A 19,968-nucleotide genomic window follows, 5' to 3' on the forward strand; every position below is an offset into this window, starting at 1 on the left:
ATCTAGAATAAATGCTAGGCCTCGCCCCCAAAACCTCCGCTGGCCTGCATGCCAAATGGCATGCAATTGTGGCGCCTGGGTGGCTGTCAGCCGAGTGGCCGACTTCACCTCAGGTCATGATCTCCCAGCTCATGAGCTTGAGTCCCACATCGGGGTGAAACCAGAACGGACGAATGCGGTCTCCCAGCCTCCGACAGTATCCCTGCCTCCCGCACGGGGAGAGCGCCTGGCCCCGGTCCCGCGTGGGCTGCCTGGCATCGGCTCTGTCCACCCCTGAGAAATGAGGGGGTCTAAGGCCGCGAGTGGTTAAATAATTAATAAGATTACCAACGGTGTGTTAATTACAAATAACGAGAGAGGAGCTACAGGTGGTGGATTTTCCAAACAGAGAACCAGGGCTGGAGAAGCGGGATGCGCGGCCCCAGGGCCCAGGGGTCCGGCCACCCGGGCGGGGCAGCTCCGTAATAAATAATGGGGGTGGGGACGGGGCGTCAGGGCTGCTCCTGCTTCTTCTTGACAGAGATCCGCTTCTTCCTCGCCGCCAGCATCTCGTAGAAGGGGTCCACACTCACGGCTGCCCTGCAGAAGGGGAGGGTCCCGGGGTGAGGGCCCAGGAGTCCCCGCCCCGGCCCTCCCTGCCCGAGGACCGCGGAGCCCGGGCTCACTGGATGGACTTGATCCACTCCTCCTTCTCCTCCTGCGTCGGGGCCGAGATCCGGTACACCATGTGGTTCCCCTCAACCACCCGGCCGTCCGCCTCGGTCTTGCAGGCTTTGATGAGCTGCCCCTTGTTGTTGGGGATGTAGAGCTCAAAGCAGTTCTGGGGACACACGAGAGTAGAGAGCGGCAGGTAGGAGCCGGCCGGGGACCAGAAGGCCGCCCCCCCTCGGCCCCGCCCCGCCCCGCCCGGAAGGGGTACAGGGGACGGTCTTACCGGTTTTCGGGGGTCATCCACCTCGCGGATGCTCAGATTCTCCAGGGGGATGATACCTCGGGGTTCCTTGTCCTGAAAGAACAAGTCGGACAGGGGGACAGGGCTCAGGGCTCACACCGCCCAGTCCTCGCCCCGACCCCTCCTCCAGAACCGAGGCAAGGTCTGTAGTTTAAGCCACCCGCTTTGTGGCACTTTGTCACCGCGGCCCTAGGGCACTGATAGTGCCCCTCGTCCCTCAGACCCGGGAGATCAGACCCTCATCCCTTCCTCCCTCAGACCCGGAAGTGTTGCCCCCAGCCCCTCCTCCCTCAGACACGGGAACCCAGACCCGCCCCCCCGCAGCCCCTCCTCCTCCTCGGACGCGGCAGCGAAGCCCAGCTCGGCCCTCACCGTCGTGTACTCAAAATAGTAGAGGCAGTTGTCGGTGAGGATAAACCAGCGCCGCTTCCACGTCTTCACCCGGCCCCCTGAAAGGGAAGGGGTGGGAGGGGGCCTGGGCTCAGCGGGGGGCGGGGCCTCTGGGAGGGCCGGGAGGGGGCTGAGGCGGAGCGAGCGCAGGGAAGGCGGGGCCTAGCACAAAGCGAGGCGTGGGAAGAGAGGCGAGAAGGGACAGGCATTCGGGGGCCCCAGGATCCCGCCCGCCCCCAGCGTGGGGCTCCACATTTTCTCAGCCTGTCTGTCAGGCCAGGGCCCAGCCCCCTGCTACGGGCCCCGAGGCCGGGGCGGCCCCCTCCTCTTCTGTCACGGGCGGGGGCGGGGAGCAAGGACGGGCTGCGTACCTACCTCCTGGGGCAGACAGCGAGAAAGCAGGCAGGACCAGGCGAAGAGAAGGGAAGGCAGAAGAGTGGGGTGCCCCCAAAAGCCGCAGGCAACAGAAATGGGGGGAGCAGGGGAAGGAGAGCATGGGGAGTAGGAGACAGAAACAGCAGAGAGAAACACGCAGAGAGGGAGGGAGGGAGGAGGGGGGAAGAGAGGGAAGAAAACCAGTTACATCGACATGACCCTCTCCCTCCCGGGGGGGGGTCTGAAGATCCTGAGCCCCCCCACGAGGGAGCACCTCCTGGCACCAGTGGCCGGCTCCAGTCCACCCCCCAGGACAGGTCGTCGGCCGGGAGGACCCTCCACGAGCGGGAAGTCCCCAAGGCAGAAGACAAAATCCCCAGTCTTGGGCCTGAGGTGGGCGGGGGGCGCTCAGGTCCGCTGGCTGTGTGACCTTAGGACAACCTCTTGTCCTCTCTGGACGCCAGTGTGCAGGCCCTCTTGGGCCCATCCCTGCCTGCTTCACGAAGAGCTGTCTCCAGGCACCCTGTCCGTCCGGAAAGGTTAGGGACAGCAATAGTGGCTGTCATTAGGCCTCTTCATGCACACAACTAGCTCAGGCTCCCTTTGCTATGTACACTTCTGCCTTTGAAGGAAGAGGGGCGTCTCTCTAACCGCTACACAGGGTAAAACTGCACTGGGGTCAGAGATCTGGGTCCCAGGCCACTCCCGCCCTGTGGCTGCCGGACGTCAGCTGAGCCTCAGTTTCCTGATCAAGGAAATGGGAAGCCTCCTGTTCTGGGGCGGGCCTGGAGGGCGGGCTACTTCCTGGAGAACATGCCGCTCCTGCTTGCCTCTCTCCTGCTCTCTCCAGGCCAGGGGCACCAGGAATCTAACACCCCCCCCAACCACACTGCATCGGCCCCCACCGGGAGCTGACACAGGGACCCATCTACCCACTGGTGGCTGGAAAGAGTGGTCTGCACCTTGTGTGTGGACCAGGACACCTGGGCACCCAGTCAGGGACCTGCTTGCGGCTGGAGAAGCGAGGTCTTGGCTTAAGAGCACAAGTCCAAGGTTGGCTGGCGAGGAGGCCCTGCTGTGCACCCCCCCCCGCCCCCAGACTCCGGCTGCTTCCACTGTTCACCCTCCATCGGCCATTTACTGCCTCTCCACCCCCAAGCCCCAGCTCGCACTCCCATGGCGCCTACCATTACTGGCCGTGGCTCCCAGCCAGCAGCCTGCAACCTTGAGTCTGCACTGAAAGCACCCAGGGGAGCTTTCACCATGACGGACAGCCCGTCCTGGCCCAGAAACCCTCACTTCATGAGGCTGTGGCTTGGCCGGCAGGGTTCTAAAAGCCCCCAGGGGAAGCTCCCGGAAAGCCTTGGCTGTGAACCACTCCAATCCTCAGATCACCCCCCCCCCACCCCCACCAGCGAGAAGCACCTGCGTGACCCCTGACTTATCCAGAACCTCGTGCTTCCAGGCTGCCTGGCCCCGCCCTGCCTGTTCTGGTCTGGCCGGTGACTTTCATTCATAAGCACAGGGCCTGGCGTTTTATTCAGGGCTCCCTGCCCCCTACCCTACACCCCCCAAATGCTTCTGGGGCCCTTCCTCTCTGCTGGTCCCTGCGCTTGGGTCCAGCGCACAGGCCTGATCTTGTTTTCAGCCCCATTTTTCAGAAGTGGAAACCGAGGCTCAGAGAGATCCAATGGTTTGCCTAAGACCACACAGCAGGTCCGCATGGAAGGCGTCCAGAGCCCGGGGCCCCTTAACGTTCCGCCTGCAGAGCCAGCCACGCAGGGTCAGTAGGGGACGTACCCAGCTTAAGGAGCCAGCCCTCCCGATCTGGGTTGAAGAAGGTGTGGGTCAGGTCGTTCCCATCATCCTCGGGGATCTTGAAGGGCTCATTTCGGATGCTGTCGTAGAGATTCTGAAGGGCGAAGGGGGGAGTCAGCAACTCCAGGCCCCGGCCCCCTGCCCGGCCACGGGGAGCTCCGACAGCCAGGGAGGAAACAGGGACCACGGGGCGCAGCGGCTCTGGGAAGAAGGGGGGTAAGATGGATGCAGGGGAGCCCAGGGAGCAGAGGAAGTTGGAGAGGAAGGAAAGACGCTGCGCTGCAAGGCCTACAAAGTTCTCGAGAGACAGAGACCCCAAACAAGCCAGAGAGACACAGCAGAGAGAGCCAGAGAGACAAAGAGTGAGGGAGCCAGGGAGAGACTGAAGAGAAAAGACAGGTTGACATTCCGCTGGATGGCTCATGAATGGCGGGGGGGCGGGGAGAGGGACAGCGAAGAGGGGTGGAGGGGGGGTGGAGGGGGTCTGACCCTGAGCAGTTCCTCGGGCAGGTCCCCCCCCTCGTTGATGCCCCGGTTCATGGCCACAAAGCGCTCCAGGCCTGGCTTGTCCCGGACGTTGGGGTTGTGGAGGCTGGTGTTCAGCATGATCACGGCGAAGGACAGCACGTAGCACGTGTCTGCAGCGGACAGTCGGGTGGTGATGACACAGGCAGATGTCCCGCCAGCCCCCCCCACCCTGCCTTCCCAGGCGCCAGGAGGCTGGGCCCCAACCTGTGGACTGGAAGACCCCCGGGTTGCACAGGCAGTATCGCTGGGCGAAGGCTTCCATCATGCGGTCGATCTTCTGGGCCTCCCCTGGGAGGCGGAAACTCCAGAGAAACTGCCTGGGTTGGAGAGGAGCCCGGTGTGGGTGCCGGGCCTAGCGGAACCCCCGGCCCGTTCTCGGTCCCCGTGTCAGGAAGCAGCCCCAGACAGCCTTGTGGCTGCAGCAGCTGTCTCGGCTACGGATCCGGGCTGAACAATGAGCATGGGCCTGGGACTTCCAGTGGGTTCACACAGGAAAAAAATTCTTTCTTTCTGCAGAGCTTGCTAGACAAATCTGGCGGCTGCCAGAGGCTTCGGCTGCTCTCAAAAAACAGACAAGGTTGACCTTCTGGCACCGTATGAGCACCTGGATACAGCTGTGCCTGAAGGAGGCACTACTGTGGACTCCTGTGTCACACGAGATGACCATTTCCTCAACTTTTGTTTCTGTCTCCATTTTGAGCAGGGGGTCATTGTTTGTAAAGAAAGCCCCGACAGGTACGCACCTGCCCTTCCCGCCCCTCTCACCTGAGGGCCTGCACCAGATTGAGGTCGGTAAACTCGTGCAGATCCACGAAGGCATGGAGCACTGCCAGGTTCAGCTCTTCCCTGGGAGGACAGGGGCGGAGTCACGCACAGGATGGAGACCGGGGGGTCTGCGCCACCTCATCTGCACGGTGGCCTCCTCTGGAGCGGGGTGCGGGGCAGTTTTACCTGGCCCCGTCACAGGCCTGATACGGGGGGGGGGGGGGGGGGGGGGGGGGGGGGGGGGGGGCAGGAATACTGAGGACGTGCCCTCAGGAGGATGTGCCCTTGGGAGGACCGTCTGCTGCACCATCAGCCCAGGTTAGCCCAACCTTTGCACAGTTAAGGGGGACACAGCCAACACATGCTCCGCCTAGGTGAGCCCCCACGTTCTGCGGATGTCCGGAAATGGTCCCACATCCTCCCGATGGCCGGAGAGTCCCCTGCACCCCGGATGTCCACAGAGGGGCCCCGGACACCCACAAAGGCCCCGCCACGGTCCCCGCACACCCCAGATGTTCGTGAAACAATCTCCATGCGCCCCAGGTGCCCAGAGACGGTCCCCAGACATCACCAGATGGCCCCACACCCCCCAGGTGTCCACACGACAACCAGACACGCAGATGGCCCTGTGCGCCTCAGACGTTCAGGTGGTCCGCATGCGCCCCAGATGCCCACAAATCCCTAGGTACCCCACGCATCGCAGATGATCCTCATGCCCCAGATGCCCCTGTGCTCCCTAGATATTCACAGATGATCCCGAGCCCCCCTAGCTGTCCCTGTAGGGTCCCACACATGCCAGCGATCTACACAGTCCCACAGATGCTTTCCATGGTCCCCAACGTTCCGGATATCCAGAAGATTCCCACACCTCTCCCCTGCTTCCCCCAGGTGGTCCCCAGGGAGTCCCCAGTGTCAGTCCGGTCCGTCCCAGTGCAGGCAGAAGGCTGGTCTATGGGGGCCCCTCCTTGGGAGAGGAAGTGGGCAGCGAAAGGGTGGGAGCCAGGCGCGCAGGGCCTCTGGGAGCCAGGCGGGGCCTCACCTCTCCCCTAGGTAGTCCCCGATGGCCGTCTTGTTCAGGCCCTCGCCCTTGTACAGGAAGCGCGCGATCTCCTCGGGTGTGTTCTGCAAAAGTTCATTCTCCACCAAGAATTGGATCCCCTGGTGGGTGGGGGCGGGTGGTCTCAGCACGCGGCCGCCCAGAAAGCCACTCCCCCCCCGCCCCCCCCAAAAGAAGCGGGCCAGCTCTCATTTTCAAGCTTCACGCCAGTCCTTATATACCACCCCCACCCCTTTGCCTGGTTAGTCAAGCACCAAGGGCAGGCGCTGGCAAGGAACAGTTCAGTGAGTGTTTGCTGAATGACTAAACAAACGACGATGGCTATGGGCAAGAACAGTAACATCGGGAACTCTCAGGAGGCAACAGCGCATTGAGGGCTATGAGGGCCAAGCCTCAGGCTAGACGAAGGCCTTCTCCCTGCGCCAAAGCAGCTACATTTTGCTCTGGACCACGGGACCCACGTCTAGGGGCTTGCTGAGGATGAGGCAGGGTCCACCCCTTCTCTGGGTCCCCAGCATCGCCTAGCACAGCGGGAAGCCCGCAGGAGGCCTCAGAGAATGGGTGTAAAGTGAATCCCCGAATGAACAAGCATCTTTCTCCGCCTGGTGAATGTGGACTTAACCTTCAAACCTGACCTGAGTGTCCTCTCCTCAGGGAAGCCTTCGCTAAACCCTTTGAGGCGCCCCCCTCCCCCCACCAACCCCACGAGTGTCCACAGCCCTGGCGCCTCTCTGACGCGGCACTGATCAGCCCTCCTCTGTGCACGTCACTGTCCGTGTTTCCTACCAGACCCATGTTTCCAAAAAGGGGAAAAGAGCCTCCCAGGCAGAGGGCACAGCATGTGCAAAGGTCAGGAGGCTGGGACGCCCAGTTAGTGTTCGGAGAACAGATGGACAGCCTGTGTCTGAGTTCCAGGGATCAGGCGCACATCTGTCCACCTCAGGCAGACCTTTAACTATTGCACTTCTGGAACCTAATGGTGCCAGAGCCCTCTGCCTGGATGTCTGTCTGCCTGGCTGATCCCGGCCCTGTGGCCCAAGCACCTTCTTGGGATCCATGTTGAACTTCTTCCTGCCCATTGCCATCTTCCGGTTCCGTTGCAAGGTCTTACTGCAGGAGAGAGCAAGGGATGGGGGGGGTCAATGCCTGGGCGTCTCTGGCCTGGCCCCGTGGCCCTCCCCCAAGGTCGCCACCCCAGCCCTCACCTGCCCTCATTGGCCTCCAGACCCTCCACCTCGCTCATGGCTTCACTGAGCTCCTCCCGAAGGCGCTGGATCTCCACCAGCAGCTCTTGCTTCCGCCGCCGGATGTTCTCCAGCTCCATCCGCTCCTCCGGGGTCAGGTCTGGGGGCTCTAAGGGTCAGAGTCAGGGACTGGAGGTCAGTTCTGGGGACTGGGAGCCTGGATTCCTGCAGTCTGGGGGAGGATAGGGTTTGGGCCGCCGGGACTCCTAGGTTGGAGAGGATGAGGGTGAGGGTAGGGCCTCCTCTGTCTGCTGGAAGAAGGGGCTGGAGGTCTCGATTCCTCAGTCCAAGCGGATCTAGACTCTTAAGTCCTGGGGGCGGAGGAGGCTAACAGGGGTCAGGACTCCTGAGTCTGAGGGAGAAGGGGGCTGGGAACCCGAACTGCTGGGTCCATTACTTGGAAGGGGGCTGAGGCCTTGATTTTCTGCCTCCATTCCTGGCGAGGTAACTGGGAGCCTGGGGGTCCGGACTCCTGGGTCCATGAAAAGTAACTAAGGCCCGGAGAGCTGTTGACAGCTCGTAAGAGTTGGGGAAGGGGGGCGGGGCATCGAAGGCCCCCACCCCCGCCTTCGCGGGATCTCTGCAGCCCCCAAGATTTCTCCCCACCCAACCGCCCCAGAAGCCCCCCCTCCCAGCTCCCAGCAGGCACTGGGCTCGCCCGGCCCTTCCAGCGGGAATGGTTCCGCCCCGGCCTCGCCTCCGCCGCTCCATCCCGCCCCCTCCCGCCGCCACCGGAAACAGGCTCGGCCCAAACAATGGCCTGGAACGCCCTGCTCTCGGGCCCCGCCGGAAGCCCGTCCCGCGCCCCACAAAAGCGAGGCGACGACGGGGCCGAACGGCTCCGCGCAGCGCGCGCCGGGAGGGATGTTCCGAGCGGAACGTTCGGGTCGAAACGCTCCATCCGCTCCCGGCCGGCCCCGCCCCTCCCCGACCTACCATAGACACCGTCCTCCATGGCGGCTAGGAAGGCCCGCGGGGAGTCCGGGGCGGTCCCGCCGGTCGGGCCTGGATCCGCGTTGGCCCGCGGGCTCGGGTGAGCCCGCTCAAACGCCCCGGGAGCCACCGCCGCCTCCTCAGCGCCAGTCCTCAGCGCTGAAAAGACTCTCCCTTCGCCTCCCAACCGCCCCGCCAATAGGGACCGCCCCTCGTTTTGACACCGTCCAATCCACGGCGGGCCCTCTCGTCTGCTCCGCCCCCGACCCCGAAGGACCGTCCTCCAGGGCCAATAGGCACAAAAGGAGCCTACGTAGCACTGTCCGGCCGGGGGTAGACGGTCTGTGGGACCAATCGGAGAGCGGGCACGGAGCCTGGTCCCGCCTCCGAAACAAAAGAAGGCACTTGGCTGGTTTGTCCGCCAATGAGAAGGCTCGGAAGGGAGTTGCATGGGGTGGGACTATGGGAGCGAGAGAGGACTGCGCCTGCGCAAGGGCTCTGGGCCCTAGGAGACTAGCCCAACGGAGTCCCGCCTCTAGTAATAGGTTGCTGGGGAGCGGCACTTTGTTAGTGTCGTTGCCAGGGGGCGGGGCCACAACTGTCGGCTGTTCCCGTGAGCCACACCTCCTTGGCTAGTTTAGCGGGTTTTTGACCGCAGCGGTTGCCAGGCAACTGAGAGCCGCTTGGGCCCATCTTTTGGCCTCCGTTCTCCCGGTACTGGCCGCTCCGATCTCCAGATCCTTCTTTAAACCCCTCTCAGGACTTTCCTTTCCACTGCAGTCTCTTGAGAGTCCCGGAGTGGTGAGACAAAAGACGTATTCTTTCTTCCAGATGAAAACGCTAGTCGCTATCTGCCATGGAGAATGTGACAACAGGGGAAGGCCAAATATAGTGAAGGCTCCACCTTCCTGGCGACTTCTGCCTCTCAGGCTCCTCCCTCTCGCCCTCAAAGCCCTCCCCTTAGTTTAGCGTCCTCCCCCTAAAACAACTCCCTTTTCCTCAACCCACTTCTCTGGTTCCTTCTCCGCTCTCGGAGTCCTTTCCCTTCTCTCTGACTCCCCTCACTTCGGGCCTCCCTCTTCTTAAACCCCTCCCTCCTCTCGGAGTCCCCCCACAGACATATATGATGCCCTCCCCCCCACCCCAGCCTCTCATTTCCATTCCTTGCAGAAAAAGCAAGTGCAGGCAGCTGGCCAGGATGGTGTACCCTGGGCATCCCTTCACGGGGCGGGTCCCTAACCGGGCCCGAGGTGGTGTCTGGGCCTTGTCCTCATTCGCCGTCCCTGGGCTAGGCAGGTGGGGACAGATTCAGGGCCAGGACCTGGTTAAGCTGACAGATTAGACACGGAGCCTCTTAATCCCCTCACTGACCTTTATGAGCGGCCCACGCCTTGTCCTCGCCAGTGGAAACCCAGGCTGTGCCAGCCCTGCCCTATTCTCTTTGCTTCCAAACTGAGCCCTCCTCCACCTTCACCTTCGATTTAACACCCTTCTCCGTGACTGTGTTTCCATTACCCGCGTCCCTACCCCAGACAGCCTGCATTGGGAGAACAGCTAGCTAATTAATCCCGTCCGGTTATTAAGTGGGGATTTTGAAGGATAAAGGGAGGTGGGGAAGCCAGAAGCGGGGACCTGGGTTGGTGCAGCACTTGGGCAAGCTAATGGGCAGTGACAGTGCCTGGCCTCAGTCCTGGGACACAGGCAGGAAGGTGTCCTCCTCCCTGGCGCTGGCTCCTTCTGCAGCTGGCTCGCAGCCTGCTGGGCACTTAGGGGAATAGCAGTATGGTGGGGGTTGGGGGGCAGGCGCGAGGAACCATGCCCCAGAAGTGTACTCACAGACACACCAGCAGGGCTCCCAGTGATTTAATCTGGGGTACAATTCTGCCCCCAAAACACATACTTTCTCCCGGCATTCAGCGACCTTCTCCTTTCCCTGCCCCCTGAGCTGGACCGAAGGGAGGAGATTCTGGCCCTTGGCCACAGCCCGCACTACCACTTGCCTGCCCTGTCATTGACACATCCAAGTTCAGAGCTAACCTCCAAGAGCACCTCCCCTCCCAGTAGCCCCTGGAAGGCCATGTGTTCCAGCACCGGGGATGGCGGGGGGGGGGGGGAGGGGAGAGGCTGGGAAATCTACAGGACCCTCACCCCCACCCCTAGCCGCCCCTTCAATGAAGTGAGGAATCATCTGGTGGAAAGGTCCTTTGAGAACTTCAAGTTCCAGTGCCCCATTTTTACAGATGGGGAAACTGAGGCGAGGAGAGGGGCGTGATTTGCCCAAAGTCACACAGTAAATTGCGGCAGAGTGAGGATTTAAAGCAAAGCTTCCTGGACCCTTGTAAAGGACTCTGTTCCCATGAGCTCAAGCTCGATTTCTAACCCCTTCGTAGGAACCATGGGAGAATACAGATAGATAACTGTATTTATATTATATATAATACACATATTTATAATAACATCTTTAAGAAATAGACACACATCACTAGGTGTAGGACTCGAGGGCACTGTAGACTCATCAGCCTTGGGCCTCTCCTTCTCTTTGCCCAACATCCAGCCCTGTTATCCACAGGGTCTTGCCCGGGCCCTCCCTTTCAAGGTCAGCCCAGAAATGCTATCGAGTCCCGAGTCCACCTCCTAGAATGGCCAAGTTCTAGGAGCTGATTAGGACTTCCAGGTTTTAATAATGAACAACTCTGGATCCCCGGAGCTCTGATTCCCTTTGGCATTGACAGACCCACAAAGAATCATCGAGATTCTCAACTCCATTGGGCAAACTGGAACCTGCAAATCTCAGACATCCAGACTCACCACTCCTTCCTTGACTCTGTGATCAATCTAGAGGCACAGAATCCTGAATCCTTTGGACATTCTAGAATGGCACTTAAAAAAACAAACAAACCCCGTGGATCATTAGGAAGCATTGATTATCTCCTTGGTTTGATGTTCTACAGCTGGGGGTCTGGAGTGATCTAATATCAAGGACTCCCGATCTGTCACATTAGCCCTTCCAGACCCACTACACTCTTGTTTTGTGCATTCTAGAAACATAACTCGAGTTTCCTCAGCATTCTAGGACAAACCTGTTCTAGAACCACCAGTGCTTGCCTCTGCGGTCAATCTAGATTCACAGAATCTTAACTCTTGGGCCTTCTGGAACCACAAGGTCTTCTCTTGACTTGTAGTCAACATCCTGTCATTGGTTAATCCAGACAGTCTTGAATTCTTGGGGCATTCCATAATTCCCCCTCCTTAACGTGGTCTAGAAAAAAATGATTTGCTACTTGGTTAGCTGAGTCTAGAAGCAACAGTCCCTTGAATGTTGGTCAATCCAGACCTACAAACTCTTAATGTGCTGCTGTCCCTGGAGGCGGTATATACCATTGATTCCTGACCCTGCTCAACAACTGAACCCGGCCATAGAGAGCGATCTAGAACCACCCACCTTTGCCACTTAGGCGCTCCAGAATTCTGGATCCCTCAGCTCTGGGGAGACTCAGGAATCAGGCTGATAAAGGGGTCTCGAGAGGGAGCATGGAACGCAGAGGAATTAAGATCCAGTATGTCTGCGGTGGGTCCACTGGGCATGGGGGACCTCCACCAGCTAGTAATTTACCCAGCAGGCCTGTCGGTCTTGGGAAACACCTGCCCCCCATCCCAGGAGAGGGCCCTCACTCTCCATGTTGCTACTTCCAGGAAGGGGGTACAAATCGGGAGACACCAGCTGGCATCACGGGGGTAGGGTCAATGCCAGGGTCGGTGTGAGCACTTGGGGGCTGGCAACCCCATCTCCTGCCTCCGCTCCGTCCTCCTCGTTGGCCTCCTCTTCCTCATCCTCCTCCTGACAGCAGCTCAGTGCAAGTTCATTCTCGTAACAAAATGCAGCCAGAGAGCCGGGGAAGCTAGACTTGGGGCTGTGTGAAGCCCGCTCTGCCTGCTCGTCCAACTCCTTGGCGCTGCAGACTGGCGTCCCCGGGACCTCGTAAGTGCGGTGGAAGTGGCGGTAATCGACCTCGTACTGGGAGCCACGCTGGAAGAGGACCGGCTCAAAACGATGGCCCCACAGCAGCTCGCCGGGGAGGTAGGAGGAGCGACACTGTGTGGTCATGGCCGTGGCTTCAACCATGCCCTCGAGAATGACCACCAGCTCAAAGTCAGCGCGGGCCAGCTCGGCACGTCCTAGTTCGTACAGAGGACTGCCAGAGTCGATCTCGTGCACGATGGTGATGGGAGACACGAGGAAGATTCGATCAGTGCCGCCATCGAAGCCCACGTCCACATCCTGATGATCCAGTGGAATGTACTCACCCTCCGGGGTCACTCGAGGCTGCAGCGAGAGGGCCCGGAGATGGATGGCACGGAGCGCAGAGATGAATGGAGACAGCGATAGCGAGATTTAAAGGAATGGAGGAAGGGGAGCAGGAACAGGCAGGGGTGGGGGTGAGGTGGGAACATGGACCCAGAGAGAGGAGGATGGAGGCCCAGAGAAAGCAGGGGACACAGGGAGAGACACTCAAAGGATTTGGGGATGGAAGCCCAAGAGAGGAAAAGGGAGGGGACAGGACGGAATGATATTGGCACAGAGTCACAGAAATCAGAAAGGCAGAGACAGAGTTAGAGACGACAGAAGATGAGGGTGACGCCCAAGCAGCCATTGGACAAGGAGGGGAGGGACAGAAAAACGACTTTCAATACAAACCAAGATGACAACGTGGGTCCCACACTCCATAGTCCACCGTAGCCTCAGAAGAGCTCTTGAGCTCTCTGTCCCCACAACCCAACTACAAGCCTTTCCATCCCGCTGTGTGTGTGTAAGCACAGTGCAGTCCCCAAGCCACGTATTGGTAGTTTGACCCCACCTACCCTGACTGGTTCCATACCCAACCTCCCAAGCCATGTCAGCACCCCACAGACTTCTAGGAGAGAGAGTATCCCTCTTAGTCCTGAATCCTAGTCTCCCACAGCCAAGAAGGAGCCCCCAGAGGCTTCTGGGAGTTGTAGTTCCCACCACCATTCTGTCTTCCCTCTCACCGAAGTCCAACCTCACCCCAGGGTTCTTAACTGTCTTTACTTGGGCAAGGACAACGACTGTCCTAGACTTTCGGCAGTTTGACAATTCTAGAAACACTAAGACTCCTTCAGGGCACCAGAGGGAGCCGCTATCCCAGGGGCCGATGGGGGTTGTAGATGTTGTTTTGGTGATAAGGTGTTTTCCAGCCCTTTACTCCTTTGAGCAGGAGGCTGGTGGCCAGACTGAGCCACTGAGATGGGGACTGAAGTCTCTCACAAATGCTGCAGGACCCCATGCCCAGAGACCACGGAGCATTGTGGTCCGTGGCTCCGCAGTCCCTCGGGCCAACATCTCCCAAAATCCCACAGGGGCCTGGCCTCAACACAGGCTACCCTCCGTACCACTGTGTCCTACCGAGGTTACACCACCCACAAAACGCCACCACCTGCTCGGACCATCCCTTCTGGGCACCCCTCCTGCCCACAGGCGCTTCCGGGAATTGTAGTTCAGAGCCCCTGCAGGCCTGGTGTGGCTCCCAGGTTTACATGTCCCACAACCGCACCGGGGACCCATCCTCAAGCCCCAGTTAGCTCTTGGTGTCTCAAGATCCGGTTCGTGTCTAGGTCTCCAATTAGAACTGGTCACGGACCTCCCTCTTGGGTTCACACCTCCTACAACTGATCCGGGGAGGAGCCTCAGTCCACAAAGAAGGGGAGGCAGGGTCCCCGCCCACGAGACTGCTGGGAATTGTAGTCCATGCTCTGCACGCGCTCCAGGCCCAAAGCGCGCCCCGCCCTCGGGCCTACATCTCCCACCATTCCTCCGCGAAGGGCGCCTCCCTCCTGCCCCGGCCTTGGCCTTCCCACCTGCAGCAGCTGGCCACGAGACTGCTGGGAATTGTAGTCCACGCGCCCTCCAGGCTCGACACCGGCCCCGCCCCCGGGCCTACATCTCCCACCGTTCCCCCGCGAAGGGCGCCTCCCGCCCGCCCGGGCCTTGGCCTTCGCACCTGCAGCAGCTGCGCCCGCACGTGGGCCTCGACCAGGTGGCTGCGGCGCAGGTTGCCGACGCGCCACATGAGGCAGAGGCGGCGGTCGCGCAGCGCCACCACGGCGTTCTCGCTGAACACGAGCGTCTCGTTGCGCTTCTTGGGCTTGGCCATCTTGGCCATGACGGCGCCCACGACGAAGGCGTCCAGCACGCAGCCGGCGATGCACTGCAGCACCACGGCGGCCACGGCGGCCGGGCACTCCTCGGTGACGCTGCGCACGCCGTAGCCGATGGACGTCTGCGTCTCCAGCGCGAAGAGGAAGGCGGCCAGGAAGCTGGCCACGTGCGAGAAGCAGGGCGCCGGCGGCGGCGGCGCGGCCAGGTCGCCGTGCAGCGAGGCGATGAGCCAGAAGGCCAGGCCGAAGAGCAGCCAGGAGGCGAGGAAGGAGCAGGAGAAGAGCAGGCACATCCAGCGCCAGCGCACGTCCACGCACGTGGTGAACAGGTCGCTCAGGTAGCGCGCGCCCTGGCCGCCCAGGTTCACGAAGCGCACGTTGCAGTGCCCGTCCTTCTTGACGAAGCGCCCGCGGCGCCGCCCCGTCGGCGACGCCACCCACCCGTTGCGGCACAGCCCCGGCCCGGCCTCCTCCTCGTCGCCGGCCCGGCCCTCTCCTGGCTCCAGGGCGCCGCTAAGGCGGCGCAGGGCCCTGGCCAGGCCCATTGGGCGGGGACACCCCCTCCACTTGTCCTAGTAGGGGGCAGGCGCCCCGAACCTGCGAAGACGAGAAACGAGAAACGGGAGGGGACGTCAGGGGCGCCAGGAGTGGGTGGGCTCATCGGCCAGGCGTGGGCCCTGCGCTTTGGGGGCCTCATCTGGCCGATGTGTGGCCCATTGCTCACTTTGAAAGGCAGAGCAGTACAGTATCAACAACAGTGCTATTAATAGGAGGCGCGTGTGGCACGACCACAGCAACGTAACCATGGCCCTGACAGTAATTAGAGCAAGCGCCGCGATGACTGGAGCAGACGTCTGGACAGCGCCAGACACTGTGGTGAGCGCTTTACACGAATTGATATACTTGAGCCCTACACCAAGGCGGAGGTTACTGTTCCCATTTTAGAGATGAGGAAACTGAGGCATGGAGCGTTTAACTTGCCCGAGGTCACGGCTGAGTAAACCAGGATTTGAGCGTTAGCAAATCCAGGGTGGAGGAAGTGGTAACTGCTTCTCAACGTGGAATCCATAGGGAGAGATGAGCCTGGGCTCGGAGGACACCTGTGGCTCGAAATCGGGCTCAGAAAGCACAGGCAACAAAAAAACAAACAAACAAACAAAAAGGACGAATTGACCTTCATCAAAATTAAAGGATGCCTGGGGTGCCTCAGTTGGTTGTGTCCAACTCTTGTTTTGGCTCAGGTCATGATCTCGCGGTTTGTGGTACCAGCCCCTTGTTAGGCTCTGCACTGACAGTGCGGAGCCTGCTTGGGATTCTCTCTCCCTCTCTCAGCCCCTCTTGTGTGCTCTCTGTCTCTCTCTCTCTCAAATAAGCCTTTAAAAAATTAAAAACTTTTGTGCTTCAAAGGACTCTATCAAGACAGCGGAAAGACAACCGCCATTGGGAGAAAATAGTTGTGAATCCTGTATTTAAGAAGTTTGTATTTGAAATATATAAAGACAGACCCCTTCCCATTCAATCATAAAAAGATAATGCAACTCAAAAATAGGCAAAGGGTCTGTAGTGAACATTTCTCTAAGAAAGATGTACAAATAGCCAATGAGGTCATCACCAAAAAAGCACATAAAAAAGATGCTCAAGGTCATTAGCCCTCAGGGAAATACAAGCCAAAACCACAATGAGACACCGCTTGCCACCTTCTAGGGAAGATGATAAATATTGGCAAGGATGTGAAGTGGGCCCCCTCCTAACTACTGATGGAATGGAAAATGGCATACCTCCTGTGAAAAATAGCCTGGCGGTCCCTTAACTGGCTAAACGGCACCTGGGTGGCTCAGTTGGTTAAGGGTCCAACTTCGGTTCAAGTCATGATCTCACAGTACATGAGTTCAGTCCCCACATAGGGCTCTACTGGTTGGCACAGAGCGCGCTCCAGATCCTCATCCCCCTCTTTCTCTGCCCATCCCCTACTCGTGCTCTGTCTCTCTCTCTCTCAAAAATAAATAAACATTAACCAAAAAATGATTAAACATAGTTACCCTACGACTCGCAATTCCACTTTCAGGTTATCGACTGAGGACGAAACAAACGTGCACACAATTGCTTGTACAACAGATGTTCCTCACAGTATTATCCAAGGTAGCCAAGATATGGAAACAGCCCGAATAGCCATGGACTGATGAATAAGTAAAATGTGGTATGTCCATACCACGGAGTACCATTCAGTAAACAAACAAATGGCGGGTGGCTCAGTCAGTAAGCATCTGACTTCAGCTCGGGTCATGATCTCGCCATTCACGAGTTACAGCCCCACAGCAGGTTCTGTGCTGACAGCTTGGAGCCTGGAGCCTGCTTCGGATTGTGTCTCCCTCTCTCTGCCCCTCCCCAGCTCATGCTCTTTCTCTGTCTCTCAAAAATTAACATTAAAAAAGAAAAAAAAAACACGAAGCACAGACACAGGACATGGATGAAGCTCGCAAGCACCGTGCTAAGTGAAACTAGCCAGGTGCAGACGACCATGTATCGTATACTTTGGTGTTTATACATCCAGATGGGCAGATTCTGCACCTTGTAGACTAGTGGTACCTAGGGCAGTAGGGGAAGGATTGGGGAGTAATAGCCAGAGGACACAGGTTTTCCTGTTGGGGTGCTGAAGATGTCCCCAATTTGATGTGGTAATGGTGGCACAACTCCGTGAAAATACTAACCATTGGATTGTGCACTGTGTGTGTTGTGTCTTATCTGAATTCTTTTTTTTTCAAATCTTATTTTTAAGTAATCTCTCCACCCAACCTGGGGCTTGAACTCATGACCTCGAGATTAAGAATCACATGCTCTACCAACTGAGCCAGCCAGGCACCCTGTATCTGGATTATATTTCAATGAAGCTGTTACAAAAAGCAAAAAACCCACACTCAGTCCCGACCCTCAGATCTTGGGCAAGTCCTTCTGAGCAGTTTCCTCAACTGTGAAAGGCGGGAAGTTGGGCTTCAAGGTCAGAAAAGGGCCTTCCGGTCACCGAGACGAAGGGCCCAGTCCTGGTTCAGCTGCTGACCCACTGTGTGCCCTGCAACCACTGGCTCCCCGTTCTCGAGCCCCATCTGGGGAAAGGGCCTGGGCTTCTGGGTCAGGCGGTTCTTGGTTGAATCCTGGCTCAGCTGCTTACTAACTATAGGACTGGTGGCAAGTCACATCCTTTCCTGAGCCTCGGCTCTCTCCTTTGGGAATCTCGGGGGCCCAACAGGGTGAAGGAGAGAAGAGGGAAGGAGCGGAACAGGGACCTGGAGGCCTCGTCACCCCACCCCCAGCAGCTGCAGAGGAGGGACTTCTAGAACCCATCTGGGCTGGGGGCTAAATACTCTGCTATCAGTTCCATCAGTATTTACCAGGCACCTAGGTACCGTGTGTCCCCTGAGCCAGGCTCCGGGATCCTCATGGGCTTTTTGGCAGGTCAATGTCAAATTCAACACCCGAGGGTCCTGGCAACACCCTCCCACACCTCACTAAGCTTCGCACACGCTGTCCGTGGCCACCTGGACAGCTCTGCATGTTCGGTGGTTATTATACCCATTCTACGGAGGTAGGGTAGAGTGAACCGGGCCTGGCTGTGTCGAGCATCCACGATGTAGCCCAACCATGACTCTTTCTCTCCCCACAACCCTGGGAGTTGGGGATCGTTCTTCTGAAAAGGGGCAACTGAGGCTAATCGCTCAAGGGGCCAGGTGTGAATCCAGGCTGACGTGCGTATGTGCAGCCCGCTCCTGCCCAGGGGCCCCATCAGGGGCCACCAAAGTCCGGGCAGGGGAGGTGGGCCCCAGACTGGGTCCTCCCACACCCACCCACCTCTGGGCACAACCCTCATCCATGTTTCTCAGGTGCCAAAGGCTGAGTGATGAACCACGGACAGCCTCGTCAAGGGCACTCTCACTTCCCAAGCACCTGCTACGTCCTTGGCCTTGGAGGAGCTCAGGGGACGTCTGCAGCCCGCCCACTGGACTCCACCTGGCCCCGCCACTCACCTCACCTGGCCTCTTCTGGACGCGGGGAAGTCCAAGTCATTGCCCCACTTCCACAGCTTGGGGACTAGGCCAGAGAGCTGGCCAGACCCACGCAGTGCTGAAGGCCGGGTGCCCGTTTAGGTCCTGAGCCTTTGCAGGCCGGGGCCCTGCCTCCCAAATCCCACCCCCAGCCCTGCGAGGCGGAGGTGACCGTGTCCAGTTCACTAAATAGATGGGGGCCTTCACCTGCAGAGGGCTCTGTCTGCACCCAGCGTGGCCCAGCTCAGAGGGTGCATGGGACACAAGGCTGAACCGCCCCCCCCCCCCCCCCCCCCCCCCCCCCCCCCCCGGCTCAAGCCCCAGCAGAGGCAGGACAGGAGGGAAAGGGATCCAGAGGCTGTAGCCCTTCCCCACCCTCCCCCTGACACGCCAGAGCAGCTTAATGTTTCCATATAAAGGAGACGCAGGGCTTAAGGTGCGTTAACTTGGTGTCAAAGTCACTGTCTAATCTGGGGCCAAGGAGCTCCGCCCCCCAGGCCCCAGCCTCCCTCCCCCTCAAAAAAGCAGCACCTACACGCTGTCCCGGCCCCTGAGTGGTCCCCCCATCTCCTCCACCTGCCAGCAGGGCACAGACTGACAGGGTGGGGGTGGGGTGGGGGGCCTGGGGACAGAGAATGAACCAAGACAGAGGTTCCGAGTGGACAAGGGGGGGGCTGAGAGGGAGCCTGGAAAGGAGGGACAGGCCCCACAGGGGGTACAGGGACCCAGAGAGAGGGGGACAGACGCCCACAGGGAAGGGGGCAGAGGCAGGGTGGTGGTGGGGTGCACAGAGACTGGGGGGTGGGCGGTGGCGGCCAGAGACCTACAGAGAGAGGGCAGAGGCGGCAGGAGGGAAGGGGGACTAGGAGCGGCTAGGAAGGGAAGAGGTGTCGGGAAATGGGAGGCTGGGAGCCAGGCTTGTGGACAGAAACTGGGCAGGAGGCGCGGGGATGAGGGGCAGGAGGCAGGCGCGGAGATGGGGTCGGGCCGGAGGCCGGAGCTGGGAGTGGGGCGGAAATTGGTCACTGAGGGTGAGGCAGGACCTCCCCAGGGGAGCAACGAGGACGGGGTCGGGGAATGTGAGGCGGAGGGGCTGGGGCAAGGAGGGAGGGGTGGGGAGGTGCGTCGGTCTCAGCCGGGGGGGGGGGGGGCCCTGCCCCAGGGCCACCGCACAGAGGCGCGTACCTGGTGGGGCAGCCCACCCCCATGCCCTCCGCTGGGGGGTCCTCTGCTGGGGCCGCAGGGAGACCTCTGTGGGCGCCGAGGGGCAGCGGCGTGTCCTGGGCCCCAGGGTCCTTGTGGCAAGCGCCCGACCTCTGTGTCTACAGGCGGATCAGAGGCCCAGCCGGGGGGGGGGGGGGGGGGGGGGGGGGGGGGGGGGGGGGGGGGGGGGGCGGGGCCAGCTCAGAGCCGCAGAGGGGGAGCCAGGGAGGGCGGCCAGGCAGGGCGGCTGGGCCGCAGCCCAAGCCTGCTGGAGAGGAGACTCGGTGGCGGGCACAGGAGGGGGAGGGGGCGGAGAGACGCAGGCACAGACGAGGCCAGCAGCGGCAGGAGAGAGAAATGGGGGGGGGGCTCCCTGAGATGAGGCCTTAAGAAGCGGGGGACACAGGTGAGGGAGCCCTCCAGAGACCCAGGCTGAGTCCCACACGGAGTCAAATCTGGGGCAGGCAGATCCCGCCAGCCCACGATGGGCTG

General features: G+C 60.0%; 2 protein-coding genes across 3 annotated transcripts; both read right to left on the reverse strand.

The window, feature by feature from the left end:
* Positions 1-301: 301 nt before the first annotated feature.
* On the reverse strand, positions 302-8,279 carry CYTH2 (cytohesin 2). Of its 2 annotated transcripts, none has more exons than XM_039248045.1 (12): positions 8,066-8,279; positions 7,091-7,238; positions 6,929-6,995; positions 5,868-5,986; positions 4,829-4,909; positions 4,268-4,380; positions 4,025-4,173; positions 3,518-3,629; positions 1,325-1,401; positions 935-1,006; positions 666-820; positions 302-579 (listed from the first exon to the last, which is right to left on the reverse strand). In XM_039248045.1, exons 1-12 carry the CDS (start codon positions 8,082-8,084, stop codon positions 492-494), a joined length of 1,200 nt encoding a protein of 399 aa, XP_039103976.1. In that variant the 5' UTR covers positions 8,085-8,279; the 3' UTR covers positions 302-491. The 2 variants fall into 2 exon arrangements, with proteins under 2 accessions (XP_039103976.1, XP_039103968.1); XM_039248037.1 differs by lacking the exon at positions 8,066-8,279 and adding an exon at positions 7,527-7,673.
* Positions 8,280-10,541: 2,262 nt separating this feature from the next.
* On the reverse strand, positions 10,542-19,508 carry KCNJ14 (potassium inwardly rectifying channel subfamily J member 14). Its single transcript, XM_039248022.1, has 3 exons — positions 19,459-19,508; positions 14,080-14,833; positions 10,542-12,386 (listed from the first exon to the last, which is right to left on the reverse strand). The coding sequence occupies exons 2-3, from the start codon at positions 14,779-14,781 to the stop codon at positions 11,790-11,792; spliced, it is 1,299 nt and encodes a 432-aa protein (XP_039103953.1). The 5' UTR covers positions 14,782-14,833; positions 19,459-19,508; the 3' UTR covers positions 10,542-11,789.
* Positions 19,509-19,968: the final 460 nt, after the last annotated feature.

Source organism: Hyaena hyaena, unplaced genomic scaffold (assembly GCF_003009895.1).
Source record: "Hyaena hyaena isolate Hyena2069 unplaced genomic scaffold, ASM300989v1 scaffold_9, whole genome shotgun sequence".
Taxonomy (NCBI): domain Eukaryota; kingdom Metazoa; phylum Chordata; class Mammalia; order Carnivora; family Hyaenidae; genus Hyaena; species Hyaena hyaena.

Bases quoted from the DNA above. Each gene is read 5' to 3' on its own strand.
- KCNJ14 (XM_039248022.1), bottom strand. From the start codon at position 14,781: ATGGGCCTGGCCAGGGCCCTGCGCCGCCTTAGCGGCGCCCTGGAGCCA. The intron at 12,387-14,079 runs GTGCGAAGGCCA...CTCTCGCTGCAG, and splicing joins TGCGGGCGCAGCTGCTGCAG to CCTCGAGTGACCCCGGAGGG.
- CYTH2 (XM_039248037.1), bottom strand. From the start codon at position 7,611: ATGGACCCAGGAGTCCGGACCCCCAGGCTCCCAGTTACCTCGCCAGGA. The intron at 4,381-4,828 runs GTGAGAGGGGCG...TCTCCAACCCAG, and splicing joins AATCTGGTGCAGGCCCTCAG to GCAGTTTCTCTGGAGTTTCC. The intron at 580-665 runs GTGAGCCCGGGC...CCCCTTCTGCAG, and splicing joins GAGTGGATCAAGTCCATCCA to GGCAGCCGTGAGTGTGGACC.